General features: G+C 55.6%; 1 protein-coding gene and 1 pseudogene across 1 annotated transcript in view; both read right to left on the reverse strand.

The window, feature by feature from the left end:
• Nucleotides 1–13,497, reverse strand: part of LOC102452245 (uncharacterized) — a 505,721-nt gene extending 492,224 nt beyond the window's left edge. Inside the window, 2 exon segments of the mRNA XM_075914136.1 lie at nucleotides 12,372–12,575; nucleotides 12,949–13,497. Coding sequence (XP_075770251.1) covers nucleotides 12,372–12,575; nucleotides 12,949–13,266 — 522 coding nt within the window. The 5' untranslated portion in view covers nucleotides 13,267–13,497.
• On the reverse strand, nucleotides 7,438–11,329 carry LOC142823236 (uncharacterized; annotated as a pseudogene).
• Nucleotides 13,498–16,183: the final 2,686 nt, after the last annotated feature.

Raw genomic sequence — 16,183 nt, forward strand, 5'->3', positions numbered from 1 at the left:
GGTTTGGCTGTAAATGGGCACTCCAGGCTGGAGCAGGTAGGTGGGGTGCAGGAGGGTGTGAGGGCGCTGCTGTGGGCATTGGCTTCGGGGTGGCGCTGGGGGGGGGTGAGGTGTTTCGGATGCAGCAGAGGGCTCCAGCTTGTGGGGGTGAAGCTGAGAGCTTTGGCATATGGGGGGGGCTGCAAGCTGAGGCAGGGAGTTGGGGTGTTGTAGGGGGTGAAGGGCTTGGGGTAGTCAGCCCTGGGGATGAGGGGTTTGGGATGCAAGAGGGGGCTCCAGTTTTGGGGAAGGGCTCCAGACTGGGGCTGTGGGCTTAGGGGTGGGGTGTGGGATGAAGAATCGGGTGCAGGAGGTGGTCCCTGACCTGGAGGAGACGCAGAGTGTGTGTGTGTGGGGGGGGGGGGTTAATGGATCTCCTTGACATGGCTGGCTCCTAGTCAGCAGTGCTCAGGCCAGCTGCCTGATGCCGCCCTGTCCTGCGGCACGGCGCCGTGTTCTGCCTGGGGCCATAAGGTCCAGCCCCAAGGGGGACACGAGGCATCCTCACGCAGTCGGTGCGCTCCTAGGGATTCCCCTCTTCGTGCCTCCAGTGCAGATGGCAGAGTGCCTGGAGGGGGGAGCTTAAGAATGGTGAGATCTCAGGTTTACATTGTGAAATCCTCCCCCCTCTACACACACAAACACACACCCCCTCCCCAACCCCACCCCATTCCCAGCCCTCTCAAGGGACACGCCTGGGGCCTGCAGCTGCTGGGGAAGAGACACACGAGACTCCTGTGCTGGAGGGAGCCCTCGCTGTGGGGAAGGGGTTTTCACCTTCCCTGAAACCCACAGGACCAGAGCACCGGGTTGGGCTGGGCCCAGTGCTAACAAATGACCTTTAATTCAAGGTTTCGATTTTGGGTGCCAACCTTCAGGCCCCAGAGCCTGGCTCTCAGTAGGGCTGTGAAAGGTTAACTGCTAAGCATCACCCTAACTAGGTAGTACGTGCGGGTTCTGGTTAACCAGTAACCGGTGGGGGCTGGAGCAGCTCCCCCTCCCTACCGTGGGCAAGGGACTGTTCCTGGGCCCAGTGTGGACAGGGACTGCTCTAATGGGGGCTGGGAGCCAGCAGCCCCTCAAATTGGGGGACTGCTCCAGCTGGGATGGAGCAGTCGCCAGCCCAGATCCCACTTAAGTCAGTTAACTGGTTAAATGTCAGGTTAACTTAACGGTTAACCAGTTAGCTGATGCTGTGGGATTTTGCATCCCTCGTTCTCAGCGGGGCTGGGCCCTGCAGCTGCCACTAACTCCACCAGTGGCTATGGAGGCTGCACAGCTCTGGAGCACCCACCCCGCAGCGCTCTGGTTGGGGGAGAGACACACCGGGGGGTCCCACATGAAGGAATTTTGCTAAAGTTGGGTCTGAATCTTGTGACCATTGGTAAGTCATCGATTTGAGTGAGCCATCCTGACAGCTGTTCTGCTCTTCTCTGCTTTGAGAAGGGGTACAAGTGTCATTTATTCATACATTTGGGGAAACCAAGATTGTGCGTTTGTGTTGACTGACTCGGCTTTGGCCTGGTGAGCAGGTTGCTTGATATAAGAGAAATGTTTCCTTCATCTCACCTTGTTATGAAGTGCCCTGTTCCTAAGTTGCTCTGTGGGACAAAGGGATTCTTTGACCACAGAAGGGCTTACACACAACAGACACCCAGAGTATCCTCCCAAGGAGCAGTGAGCAAAGTCTAGAGGCCACCCCATGCAGAGAAGTGCCCTGTGTACATCCTGCGTACATCCACCTGTGCTGGGTGGTACTGAACCATCTCATTTGCATATTTTATCCGCAAGATCCTTATGCCCCAAAAAAGGAGGTATACCGATCTTGCGGCTAAAGGGGGTTTTGCGCAAAAACCCCTAGCCAAAAACAGATTGGCAGGAAATATGCAAATGAGGTCACGACTCATGCAAATGAGTCTTTAATTAGCATATTTTTTGCCGAGAAAACTTGTAGTGTAGACGTTGCCTAATGGAAAAGAGAGAGAGAAGCTGCTGAGGTTAAAGGTAACCCGTGAGGCAAGAAGCCAGGAGTATCTAGTACAGTGTTTCAGTGCCACGGAGAACAGAATTCAAAATGGCCACCCTTAAAGGGGCAGGTGACTTTTTTTTTTCTCCTCAGTAACTTTCCCCCTGACATTTTTTTTTTTTTTTTTTTTTTGCTCAACAAAATATCCTTTGTGTTCCTCATAAAAAAACTTCTCCTGAACTAGGATTATTTCCCAGGAGACACGGACACATCCAGTCAAGGAATATTGGGACCCAAGTTGTAAAGAAAAAGGCCTCCTTGGGGTCAAAATGTAGAGTCAAGTAGCAGGCTGTGAAAGCTTGCAGGTTTTGAACCCCAGTCAGGGGGATACCGACACCTTTGCCAGGTCCCTTAGCACTGCCCAGACGGGCGCTCCAGCGGCGATGTAAAGGTCCAGGTGCCACTTCTGCCACACTTTGTCTCTCCAGTCAGTAGGTCTGACCCCAGTGCACAGATCTCAAGCCATCAGCTCTGCAGAATATGCAGGGGAGGGCTAGTGGAACTCTGGCTCAGCTTCTGATTGGACCACGCATTTGGATGCATGGTATTTGGGTACACTTTTAAGGGGTCCTGGGAGGTAGTACAAACCACTGAACAAGCTTCTGGTCTCCTCATGGATCGGGCCCTGATTGTGGCTTGGTCCTGGTGTTATTAGGTTCGACCTGTAGCATGGCTATCTGACTCCAACTCCAGCTTGACTCTGACTCTAGTTCTGCCTCCACGCACGGATTCTGGTTCAGCCTTTGTCATGACTCCTCATCTAGATTTTGGCCATACCCCTTAGACCTGGACTACACTAGGACCTTAGTCAGAAATTAGCCCCCCCAAGGTTGATTTTGTAAGCGACGCACCCATGCTACCAAGCCCGTTATTCCGGAATAAGGGGCCACCAAATTCAAATTTTGTAGTCACGGCTGCTCCTTCAGGCCTCTGCTGCTGTTCCCTGCCAGCCTCCCTCCTTCCCACAGCCCAAGCATGGAGTCCGGCGCTGGTGGCAGCCATGAACTCCACCCCCATCCTGTGCTGCTGCACCACCTGGGCAGAGCTGCCTGGACCTGCAGGTACCAGAGCCCAGGGCCAGCCTGCACAGAGCCGGCTCGGGGATGTGGCCCATGCCGGAAGCCTGGAGACAGTGGAAATTAAGCACCAGGTAAATGCCAAGAACCTTTCATTGAACCAACTTCCGTTAATGGCTCGGGCAAACTTTCAAGCCGTCACAGAGCTCTTCCTTGGGTATGGGAAAGGTGACCGTCACACCTAAATACAAGGAGGGACTGATTGTTAAGTATAAGGAGTTCACATATGGGCTACGTCTACACTGGCATGATTTTCCGGAAATGCTTTTAACGGAAAAGTTTTCCGTTAAAAGCATTTTCGGAAAATCACGTCTAGATTGGCAGGACGCGTTTCCGCAAAAGCACTTGTTGCAGAAAAGCGTCCATGGCCAATCTAGACACACTTGTCTGCAAAAAAGCCCCGATCGCCATTTTCGCCATCGGGGCTTTTTTGCAGAAAACAAATCTCAGCTGTCTACACTGGCCCTTTTGCGCAAAAGTTTTGCGCAAAAGGGACTTTTGCCCGCATGGGAGCAGCATAGTATTTCCGCAAAAAGCACTGATTTCTTACAGTAGGAAGTCAGTGCTTTTGCGGAAATTCAAGCGGCCAGTGTAGACAGCTGGCAAGTTTTTCCGGAAAAGCGGCTGATTTTCCAGAAAAACTGGCCAGTCTAGACACAGCCCTGGTGTAGGATAGTGGCTCAAATTATATCTCTTTCTGGAGTTCTCATAGTGAATATGGAGCTGAGTGTGCGGGGTCTCAGCTTGGAGGGGTGAGGATGGAGCACCAGCGTGGGATCCCAGCATGGCCCCAACCACCCTGCCAGGACCCTGCATGCCCAGACCCCTCACTCACACCCCCCCAAGACTCTGCGCCCCCAGCCTCCTCATTCATCCCTTCCACCGAGACCCCGCACCTCCAGCCAGCTCCTGCAACTTCCCCCCAGCTAGACACCTACCCCCAGAAAGAGGGGGCTTGGCAAGTCGAGCAAGCAGGGAGCACAGCCCCATAATAATAAATAACACTTTTCTGCACTCTCTCAGCAATCCAGGGAAGGGGGTACCGGACACACGGTGACCATGAGAGCCCCTGCTCTGCCCCCATGCCCAGACCATCTCATCTTCCTGCCTGCAGGCTGCCGTGGGAAAGGAAAGTTGCACTCTTCCAGCAAGGGGGGGGGGCCCGAACACACGGTGAGCATGAGAATCTCTGCCTTGTCTCCATGCCACTCTGGACCCCTTTTGCAAGTACAGACCCTTGCCTGGCTGCAGCCGCTGTGTCTCACGTGTTTTCCAAGCAGAAGCAATGGCACGAGGCCCCGACCTGTTCCTCACCATGCCCGCCACTAAATTGAGTCCAGCTGCTGCCCTGAGATCTCTGTGCTGTATTTGCTGCATATCGAGCTCTTCAAGGATATTTTTTGCCTATTGCATTGGACAAACATTCTCTTATGGTAAGAGATTCGATTCTGCATTCTGCAGCGTATCTTCGCTAAAGTCTGCCCTTCGCTTTTCTTTTTTTTGGTCACAGCAGATGCAACAGCGAGCCTGTTGCCTGCTCCCCTGGCAAGATCTGACAGCAAAAATGTAATCGGGTGACAGTCTCGAAGCTTCAGAGGTGGAGCCAAGTTAGTCTGTACCAGGAAAAACTTAAATAACAATTAGTCTAGTAGCCTCTTAGGCGACAAGATTCTTTCAAAAGAAAGAAAAAGCTTCCTTTGAAAGATCGTCCAGACAGCAACCAGTATTTTTGAAAAAGGGAGCCGCTTTTTCGAAAGAGCACTCAGGCAGTCTGGATGCTCTCTTTCGAAAAAGCCCTGTGTGTGTTCAATAACACCTTTTTTCGAAAGAGCACTTTTGAAAAAAGGTGTTATTCCTCTGTGACGTAGTGGGGGTACCTTGCTGGTTTCTATGCTTGGGCTGTGGTAACCCCCACTGGCTGCTGTCTGTACCACGGCCCAGCAGGACAGGGGATGAGTCATTATGCAAAGAGGGTCTCTCAACCTGTCTGACCAGCTACCCCCCAGGGAGAGAAACAAAGGAAGGTGAAATGCTGCCTCTGGCTGGGGGGCAGGGCTGGAAGAGAGTGAGTTAGTTTCTGTCTGGAAAGCAGGGGAGGAGGAGCTGGGGAGGGCGCTGGGATTGTAGGCCCAGCCACCCCCCATCTCAAGGGGGGGCACCGAGGCCTCTTAGCCCCAGTTCCTGTAACCAGATGACATCTGTGCTGTGCTGTATCCTGGAGAAGCAATAAACTCCCCCTATCCTACTGGCTGGTGGAGTCTGTTCGTGCCATTTCGGGGGTGCAGGAGACGGGAAAACCCCAACGCGCCGTCACATCCTCATAAAATGTTTTCCACGATCGAAAAAACTGCCGCGTTCTTTAGATTTAATTTCGAAAGATTGTAATACGTCACTTGTCCGTGCTCTCCCTCCCCCAAGACCCCTCCAAGACATACCATAGCATGAGGTGCAAAGTATTTGCAATTATTACTACCGCACTTTGCAGCTGAAGAGGGTCCATGCTTGCCTTGCTACAGCATCTGCTCAGATAACCAGGGGGGAAAGGGTGTGACAAAAGGGTGTGAAAACAGTCATTGCTTTCAGGTGGGGTGAGGGGGGCGGGGAGGAGAAGGGAAGAAATGAGAGCATTATGGGATGCTGACAACCAGGGCTGGTCCTAACCAATTGACGGCCTCGGGCAATTGTAAGGTTGCCAGATGGTTGCCATAAAAATGTGTATAGCAAAAACGACCGGCTAAAAAGGCTAACGGCAAATTTTGGTACATTAGTAGGAGCATTGCCAGCAGATGTAGGGAAGGGATGCCGCATCTGGAGGTGGTGAATCAGAGAATCAAACAACACTAGAAATAGAATGGTCCTCAAGAGGTCATCAAGGCCAGTCCCCTGTCCTCAGGGCAGGAGCAAGCTACATTTAGATCGTCCCTGATGTCTATCCAATCTGCTCTTAAAATATCTCCAGTGATGGAGATTCCACAGCCTCCCTAGGCAATTTCTTCCAGTGTTTAACCTCCCTGGCAGTTAGGAAGTTTTTCCTAATGTCCAGCTTAAACCTCCCTTGCTGCAATTTATGCCCATTGTTTTCTGTCCTATCATCAGAGGCCAAGGTGAAGCATGGGAATGGTTTACCTAGGGAGATGGTGGAGGTTTTTAAGTTCTGGCTTGACAAAGCCCTGGCTGGGATGATTTAGTTGGGATGGGTCCTGGATTTAGCAGGGGATTGGACTTGATAACTCCTGAGGTCTCTTCCAACCCTATGATTACGATTCTATGATTCACACATATGACACAGTTGCTATTGTGTGCAGGGCTGGATTAAGGGGGGGGGTTAGGCGGGCAGCTGCCCGGGGCGCCAACCTATGGGGGATGCCTGATGGCAGCTGTAAGGGGTGCCGCGTGCCCAAGGCTGGGGGCCGCGTGGCGCCCCTTAGAGCTGCCATCAGGCACCACATGCCCGGGGGCTGCACGGTGCCCTTTAGAGCTGCAATCAGGCGCCACGTGCCCAAGTGCAGCTGTAAGGTGCGCAGCGCACCGGGCAGCAGGGCCACACATACTCTGTGCATCCGGGAGCGGAGCCATGCATGTGTTGCGCACCCGCTGCCCAGGGCGCAGGAGTGGCTCAAGCCAGCCCTGATTGTGTGGGGCAACTTGTGATGCCATTAACCTGTGTGACTGATAGCTATGCTGGCCAGCACTCGGTGACTAAAGGGTTAAGCTGAGGTAGCAATGGGTGTTGGCAAGGTGTGTAAAAGCCTAGATCTTGATGCTCTTGGAAGAACAGTCTCTGCTGGCCAGCACCAGCAGGACTTCTTTGGGAACCACAACATGAAACACAAAGAAAAGGCCATCGACAACGCACTAAGCTGCATGGAGAAAGCTAAGCAGCTTTCACTAAAAATAGCCAAACTGCAAGATTGTTCTCCCCAGGTTCCAATCATCGAATGACGGACTTTGGAAACACAAAGCCCAACACCAACAAGAACATCGCTCTTTGGCACTCACTGCTAGAATTGGAAAGAAATATCCCCCCACGTGCTCAGTCTTCATGAAGAGCTGCCAGACATCGCTCAAGCAGCCAAAGCAACCATGGATGAGTTTAGACAAAGAAACAAACATCTTGAGGAGTGGACTGAGGCTGTGTAACAAAAAATAATGGACATTTTAAAATTACACATTCCTGATAAAGAGATTGCACTGCAGTACTTACATGATGTGGAATGAAAAATACTATTTCTTTTCTTTATCCCATTCACAGTGCAAATATTAGTAATAAAGAAATATAAAATGAGCCGTATATGCTTTCTGTTCTTTGCTGTAATAAAATTAATGTATTTGAACGTGTAAAAAAAATAATATTTGAGAAATTTCACTTCATATTCTCTTGGTTCACAACACAATTCATTGGGATTAAATTTTCTAACTATGATCAATTTTTGAGATAATCGTGTGAGTTTTCTGCAATAAATCAACAGCATTACTATCCTCCGTCAAACTTCTGTCAATTTTTTAGCAAGTTTACATATCAAAATCCTAAGCCTGTCTACTGTGGAAAGCCTTCAAATACCATCTAAACTCTTGTCTAACAAGTTTCTAAAGGCTGAATCTGAGTTAATTATCCTCCACGCGTCTCACTCTTTTTGACTATGTCAGAAAAGCTTAGATCCTATGTCAATTCTCCCATGTTTAATGAAGTGTGATCTCCATGTGCCCCTTTTCCACAGTCCAAACATTTATGGGATCTCTTTTCCAAGCAGACTACATGATGTGTTACAATATATGATCTCTGTGTGAAAATTTTTACAAAGTCGAGGCACTTAGGGAGTTTCGCACTTGTTTGAATTCTCTGACATAGAAGAAAGATCGGATCAGTTTGTAAAATTTTTACCACAACCTAAGCACTTACAGACTCTCTCTCCAGTGTAAACAGCCTGATGTTGAGAAGGGCTGAACTGTTTCAGACACCGTTCCCGCAGGCCAAGCACTCACGCAATCTCCTGTGTGGAGTAACTGATATTTCATAATATATGACGAAGGCATGAGTCTTTTCCCACAGTCCAAACACATATGGGCTTCCTGGTCTGCATGGATTGCCTGATGCTTACGACAACTTGACGTCCCTATGAAATTTTTCTCACAGCCCAGTCACAGCATCTCTCTCCTGTGTGGATTGCTTGATGTTTAACGAGGTTTGACCTCTTTATGAAACTTTTCCCACAGTCTAAGCACTGATGGGGTCTCTCTCCTGTGTGGATTCTCTGATGTGAAGTGAGCGCTGACTTCCGTAAGAATCTTTTCCCACATTCTAAGCAGTTATGGGGTCTCTCTGCTGTGTGGATTTTCTGATGCGAAACGAGGGCTGACCTCCATATGAAACATTTTCCACAGTCCAAGCACTGATGGGGTCGGTCTCCTCTATGGATTGCCTGATGTTTACTCAGGTCTGCTCTATGTATGAAGTTTTTCCCACAGTCTAAGCACTTATGGGGTCTCTTTCCTGTGTGGATTGCCTGATGTTTCACAAGCTCAGACTTGCGTTTGAAACTTTTCCCACATTCTAAGCATACATGGGGTCTCTCTCCAGTGTGGACTGCCTGATGTGAAACTAGGAATGATCTCCATAGAAAACTTTTTCCACAGTCCAAGCACTTATGGGATCTCTCTGCGGTGTGGATTTTTTTATGTGAAACAAAGGCTGACCTCCATTTGAAACTTTTTCCACAATCTAAACACTCATGGGGTCTGTCTTCCCGGTGGGTTGCTTGATGATTCATGAGGTCTGATCTTTGTATGAAACTTTTCCCACAGTCTAAGCACTTATGGGGTCTCTCTCCTGTGTGGATTTTCTGATGTAAAACAAGGGAGGACCTCCATATGAAACCTTTCCCACAATCTAAACATTTATGGGGCCTGTCTCCTGTGTGCATTGCCTGGTGTTTAATCAGGGCTGACATCTCTAAGAAACTTTTACCACAGTCTAAGCACTTATGATGTCTATCTGTGTGACTTCTCTGATGCACAATCAGGGCAGGCTTCCAATTCAAATCGTTTCCTCCCTCAGGGCACTGAGAGCCTCTCTCTTCACTTTGGCTTCTCCCATCAGTATTAAGATCTGAGCTGTTATTGACGCTTTCCTCGCGGTCCAAACAATCAAGGGGTTTCTTTCCAGTATCTACTTTCTGAATTGTAATAAGCTCTGGGCTCACAATAAATCCCTTCCCATAACTGAACCATTCCTGGTGTTTCTCTTCCTTGGGGTTTGTCTGCTGGGCTGTTGGATGCTTGTGTCCTTCCCCACATTGAATAGATTTGTCCATTTGTTCACATGGGAGGTTTCCCAGCAGCCTCTCCGGCCTGGGCCAGTTTCCCCAGGCCTCTCCCTGTTCCAAGCACTGGGAAACATTCCCTTCAGCTCTTCCCACAAAGGTAGCCTGCGGTTCCATCTCCTCAGGAATTTCCTGCTTTTGATTCCCCTCTTGATTCTCACTCGCTGTCTCATCACCTGTTGGGAGAGAGAGAAAATCCAGGCAGGAGTCATTGAGCTGGGGAGAAAGAGGAACAGCACCAAGGGAAAACACTGAAATTGCACAGACTGAAACATGGGAAGGAAACTCCTGCAGCTAACAGGACTGCTGGAAAACCGTGAGCAATGTCAGCTGACCACACCCTGCCCTGCATGGGAGGATGCCAGATGATACGTCAGTCCTCACCTGTGTGGGTGCCTCTCCGGATCTCTCTTTCCTCCGCGGCCTGGAGGTCGGGCACCCAGGGCTCTTCCCCTCGTTCCAGCCGGGCAATCAGCTCAGGTTTGGGAACAGGAAACCCTGCACAGGGGGTGAAATCAGAGCAGATCAGGGTGCATGGAGGGTGGGGAGAGCGTCAGTCCCAAGGGACATTCCGTGAGTGGAACCTGTTCCCGGGCTCTGCTGGGGAATGGGCAACCCAAGAGGACGGGAACATGGTCACTGAGCCCCCTGAGGAGAGGCAGACGTGTGGGGAGGTGAGAGGAATTGTGACGCCCTCCCTAGATGTTCCCAAAATCTGAGAAGTCTGGGGCCCTTGCTGACACTCACAGCTCTGCAGTTACACCCCTGCTTGTTTCTAAACCTCGCAAATTCAGAGCCCTCCCCACAGCTGGAGCGCATCTCAAGGAAGGAAGGGAACAGGGATTCTGGGTGCGAGTGAGAAATAACACAGACAGGAGAATACATGCTCCCACCCTCCGCCTTGAAATCTAGAGGGGCCGGGTGGGGATGATTTAGCACGTCCATTAGGGTTTGACACCCTGGTCTCACTGCACAGGGTGCGGAGATGCAAGTCGCTCTCCCCCGGCAGCTGTGCCCATGGAACCCATTCCTGTCCAGGCCACCTGAGCAGGGAAGAACCTGCCCCGTGTCGGACACGCAGACCCCACGGCTCCTAATCCCCGAGGGGCCGGGACGCCCTTACCCAGCGAGGTCACCGCCTCGTAGTTCTCCTGCATGACGTCCCTGTAGAGGGCTCTCTGAGCGGGGCCCAGCAGCGCCCCCTGCCCCTGGGTGAAATACACAGCCACCTCCTCGAAGTTCACCCGCATCTGCAACAACAAGAGTCCCTCACCCACTGCCTGCAGCCCCAGCCACCATCTCAGTCGTCACAGGGAAAAAACACTGAAGCTCTGGGAAGACTGGAGAGGTAGAATCCCATCCCCAGCCTGTTTATAGCAGCCAGGAGGCTTCAGGCCAGGGCTGGCAATCTATGGGTCACGAGCCAGATATGGCTCTTATGAAGCTTGAGCCCTGCTCCTCCTTACTTCCCCCCACAGCAGGGAGCCAGTGCTGCTGCTACAGCCGTACGGCCCTCTGCAAACTTGGAACGTCAGCACTGGTCCTGCGGGGGCGAGAGAAGGGGAGAAGGCCCAGAGCCTTCCCACCGGATCTGGCGTGCGGGGAACAAATGGAGCAAAAAAAGTCTCGCTGCGCTGCTTTTTTCCTTCCCTCGCCATGCAGGAAACAAGCACCAAAAACGGCTCCAGGTGCACTGGCCTTTTTCGTCCCTCAGGAACCACTTTGCTGGAGTCTTCCCCTGCGAATCCTTCCTGGAGGCTTCCGGGGAATGGGAGCAGCAGGCAGCGTGTTACTGGTTTTCATGCTGCATGGCAGATACTGTGTAAGTGCCTCTCCCACCCCCTCATCGCCAGACCCCCAAGCCCCTCACTCATCCCCTCCCCCACACCAGATGCCCCCTCCCCAGGAATCCCCCCCGATGGATTTTTCTGTGGGCCCTCGACTCACAAAAGGTTCCTCCCTCCTGCCATAACTCAAGACAATGTTGAAACCTTTTGTGATGGACATAATATTTTCCTGTATGAAAAAATGAAGCCTGGTCAACAAGACTGCAATTGGGGCCCAGACCCCATCTGGCCCACTCCCCCCTCCCCAACCCTGATCCCAGCATACACCTGAACCCCTCATACTGCCACATCCCCAGACTTCTGCCATAACAGTCCTACATGCTCCCACACCCCAACCATGTGCCCTGAATCCATCATACACCCCAATCTCCTGGCCTGAGCCCCTCGTACACTCCAACCCAGACTCCTGCACCCCCACATCACCAGCTCCCTGCCATAAGATTGACAGAAGATACCCTGAATGCCTGCATGAAGCTGGATTTGACCCGTTACGATAAAAACTTCAAAGAAATGTGTGAAAAAATGCAGCAGCAGAAATTCCATTACATAAAGTCTGTGAGTGCAATGTTTCCTTTCTGCTATTATTAATCATCAGGTCAATTATCAATCATATTAAATCATATTTTCGGATATTCTTCTCCCGCTCTATATTGACCACTTGCTCTAAATGTTGATGTTGTTTGGCTCTTTGGTTTGTAAAGGTTGCAGACCCCTGATTCAGAGGAAGGGCAGAGAGATCCCCCTCCCCCTCAGCAGACAGAGGGCAGGGCCTTCTCCCTGGCCACACACCTGCTAGCCAGAGGCTGAGGCGGAAGCCGAGCTCTGAGCCACAGGCAGGGACAGGAATCCCGGCAGCTTCCCTTTGTGTTTCCCAGCAACCTCTGGCTGGGGGCTCAGATCACAGCATTGGGAGTCTGGGACATTCTCCCAGCCCTGCCCAGGGGGGCTGGGGCCTGGATTAGAAATGGGGGCGCGATCACACCCTGCCCATGGACCTGCTCAGCAGCTTTATCCCACCCTGTCTCCTCCCTCCCCCCGCCCAGCAGCTCCCTGAACCCCCTACCTGAGCGGGCTCCATCCCGGCCATTGCCCGGCCCCGGCCCCTGGCAGACGGGCGCTCTGGAGCGAACTCTCGACGTGTCTCCTCGGCGGGTCGGGCGAGAGGGTCGATGGGGGAGGCGTCAGAAGGGGCCCGAGTCCCTGTCGCCCCCCGAGTCCCCCCAGGCCCTGCCCCTGCAGACACGCGCTGGGACTCTCTGGCTCTGCCCTGTGGGAAGAAACCCAGTGAGTCTGTTACCCCCCCGGCCCGGCCCCTCCCGCTAGAAGAAAACCCAGCGAGCCCCTTTGAGCCTCCCGCAGCAGCATCTCTGAGCCCCGCGCTGGGGAAAGAGCCGCCTCCTGCCCCAGCCGGGCGCTGCTCGGGCCCGGGGGGGGGGGGGGGGGCTGTGAGTGGGGCCGGGAAGCAAGGAGGGGTAACGTGACCCCAGCTTCCTCCCAGGTGTGACCCTCGAGCACCGCCCAGGTTGGGGGCGGGCGGCAGCGGGGACTCGCAGCCAGCTCCGCCGGGAGCAGCCCGGGGCCAACCCCTCCCCCTGCAGCCCGGGGGCACCGGGGCGCCGCTCCCGGGGGGTCTCTCTTACCTGCCCCCCAAGCGCTGCCCGCCCTGGGGCAGGGGCTGGGCCGGGCCGGGCTGGGGGCGCTGCCCGGGGAGAGGCTCCTGGGGAGGGAGCAGCGGGACTGGCCCGGCCGGAGATTCCCCCTCCCGGCTGCAGCCCGGGCTCCGGGGCCCCGCAGCAGCCCCCGCCGGGGCTCGGGGATCCGGCCCGGAGCCTGGCCCCAGAGTCCCCGCGAGCAGCGGCGGCGAGTCGCTTCCTGCGGCCGGGCCGGAGCCAGCGATCGCTCCCCCCGCGCCTGCTGCTGCTGCTGCTGCTGCTGGGTCCTAGCGAGACACCCGCCATCCGCGCTGCGCTGCGCCCCTGGGCCTGGCTCTGCCCCACTCACAGACCCCTCGGGAGCAGCCAGACTGGGGGGATGTTCGGTGGCCGCAGAGTGGGGCAGCCCCGCCCGCTGGGGGCCGCTCGGGCAGGAGTTTCTCAAATTATGAGTCACCTTTAGGAGACGCCAGGGGGGAAGTAACTTCCCTTCCTTACCGGTTCTGCCCCATCGCAACCCCCCTCGGGAGGGCCTGAGAGCAGGGGGGGCAATAAAACCGAACCTGTAAGAACTTGTGGGGTGGAGCCCGGGGGACTCAGGGCAGAGGGTTGGGGTGTGTGAGGGCAGGGGGTTAAGTTGGGGGTACAGGAGGCAGGCCAGGGGAATGGGAGTGTGTGGGGGGGTGCAGGAGGAAGGGCAGGGGAATGGGAGTGTGTGGGGGGTGCAGGAGGCAGGGGGATGGGAGTGTGTGGGGGGGTGCAGGAGGCAGGGCAGGGGAATGGGAGTGTGTGGGGGGGTGCAGGAGGCAGGGCAGGGGGATGGGAGTGTGGGGGGTGCAGGAGGCAGGGCAGGGGAATGGGAGTGTGGGGGAGGTGCAAGAGGCAGGACAGGGGATGGGAGTGTGGGGGGTGCAGGAGGCAGGGCAGGGGAATGGGAGTGTGTGGGGGGTGCAGGAGGCAGGGCAGGGGAATGGGAGTGTGGGGGGTGCAGGAGGCAGGGCAGAGGGATGGGAGTGTGGGGGGTGCAGAAGGCAGGGCAGGGGAATGGGAGTGTGTGGGGGGTGCAGGAGGCAGGGCAGGGGAATGGGAGTGTGGGGGGTGCCGGAGGCAGGGGAGGGGAATGGGAGTGTGTGGGGGGTGCAGGAGGCAGGGCAGGGGAATGGGAGTGTGGGGGGTGCTGGAGGCAGGGGAGGGGAATGGGAATGTGTGGGGGGGTGCAGGAGGCAGGGCAGGAGAATGGGAGTGTGGGGGGGTGCAGGAGGCAGGGCAGGGGAATGGGAATGTGTGTGGGGGGTGCAGGAGGCAGGGCAGGGGAATGGGAGTGTGTGGGGGTGGTGCAAGAGGCAGGGCAGGGGAATGGGAGTGTGTGGGGCAGGTTGCAGGAGGCAGGGCAGGGGAATGGGAGTGTGTGGGGGGTGCAGGAGGCAGGGCAGGGGAATGGGAGTGTGTGGGGGTGTGTGCAGGAGGCAGGATTGGAGAGTGTGAGGGACTCAGGGCAGGGGATTAGATTGTGGGGCAGGTTGCAGGAGGCAGGGCAGGGACCTGGGGGTAGGGAGGAGAGTGAGGGGGCTCTGGGGCCATGTACACTTGCCGGGACTGGGCTGCTGGGCAGCCGTGGCTGGACAGGGGCCACACCAGGACGGCCATGGTTGATTCTGCCTCCCCTCCGTCTGCTGCAGCAGAAGAGGGGCCAGGGCCGGGATGCCCCACCCAGATGGGGCTGCTGCCAGCCTGTCCTGCAGCAGATGGGGGCCAGCTTGCAGGGCCCACACCGGGATGGGGGCCAGGCCACCACAGCCGGACAGAGGTTGATTCTGCCTCCCCCAACCATGGCAGGAGCAAGGCCGGGCTGCTGCCAGCTCCCCTCACTGCCAGACCACGGGGCTGCCCCGGGACTGGGCTTTCGTGGGCGGGTCAGGTGCCACGCCTGCCCCTTCCTTTAAATGGCCTGCTCTGGGTCAAACACCCCTTGCCGGAGCCACCCACCAGGGCACACCCCCTTACTGTCCCCGCTGGGAGAAACCAATCCATAGGCCCAGAGCTAAGCTGGGAAGTGGACCCAAGTCCTCACGCCCCCTCCCTTCACCCAGAGCCTGCCTCTCCTCCGGGACTCGCCTTCCCCTCTCCCTTGCGGCAAAATCCTTGTCCCCCTCCCCCCCCCCACAGCTGGGGCCAGGAGTCCTGAGAGGCTCCCCCCCCCCCCCCCACCTTGCTGTGATCACTCAGGACAGGGGCTAGAGCAAGGCTCAGCCCCCTATGGCTCACGGCTCACTTAGGAGCCAACTCGTGGTCAGCCCCCCACACTCCTGCCCCCCTCCCCCCCCGCAATGGGGGACCCACGGTGGCACAAGATTGGAGCCAGCACCGGCTTCCTGCAGAGGGTGGGGGAAGCCCGGAGCTTGGCCAGGTTTTAAAATAATATTTTAATGTAGGACATCTAGGCAGCGTCTCTCCTCGGCGGACAGGAAGGCCGAGATCGCCGGGGGGTACCGCGTCCGGCTGCCCCGTGTGGTGGTCAAGGGGAGGCACATGGAGCGCGCTGGGGCTGGGTGGAGAGGGCACAGGAGCAGGTCAGGGTGGCTACCAATGTGGGTCCAGGTGACGGAGGGCACAGGGGTGCCACTGCTCTTCACCACCGCCAGGACCTCCAACTGGCAGGTGAAGAGCAGCTGGAGGGAGGGGCACACACTCAGCCGGGCGCTGCAGGTCAGCTCCTCTGCAAGGCAGAAGAGGGCTGAGCCGGGTGTGGGGGGGGGGGAGCCTGCAGTACCCACTCCAGGAGGGACTCAGGACTTCCCTCATCTCTGGGGCCTGAGAGTAGGAGCAGGTAGGTGGGTTCAGCCCACGGCTTCCACTGCGCAGGAGGTCAATGTCTGGGGGGGGGGAGGTTAATGGCTGAAGTGGGGGGGGTTAGCAGCCATGAGGCTTAATGGCTGAGGTGTGGGGCGTTAGCAGCCAAGGGGGTTGATGGCTGAGGTGGGGGAGGATAGCGGCCATGGGGCTTAATGGCTGGAGGGGGGGGGGGGGTTAGTGGCCATGGGACTTAATGGCTGAGGTGAGGGGGGGTAGCGGCTGAGGGGGTTAATGGCTGGGGGGGGTTAGCGGCCATGGGGCTTAATGGCTGAGGTGAGGGGAGGGGTAGCGGCTGAGGGGGTTAATGGCTGGGGGGGGGGGTTAGCGGCCATGGGGCTTAATGGCTGAGGTGAGGGGAGGGGTAGCGGCT

This window comes from Pelodiscus sinensis, chromosome 32, assembly GCF_049634645.1.
Source record: "Pelodiscus sinensis isolate JC-2024 chromosome 32, ASM4963464v1, whole genome shotgun sequence".
Lineage (NCBI taxonomy): Eukaryota > Metazoa > Chordata > Testudines > Trionychidae > Pelodiscus > Pelodiscus sinensis.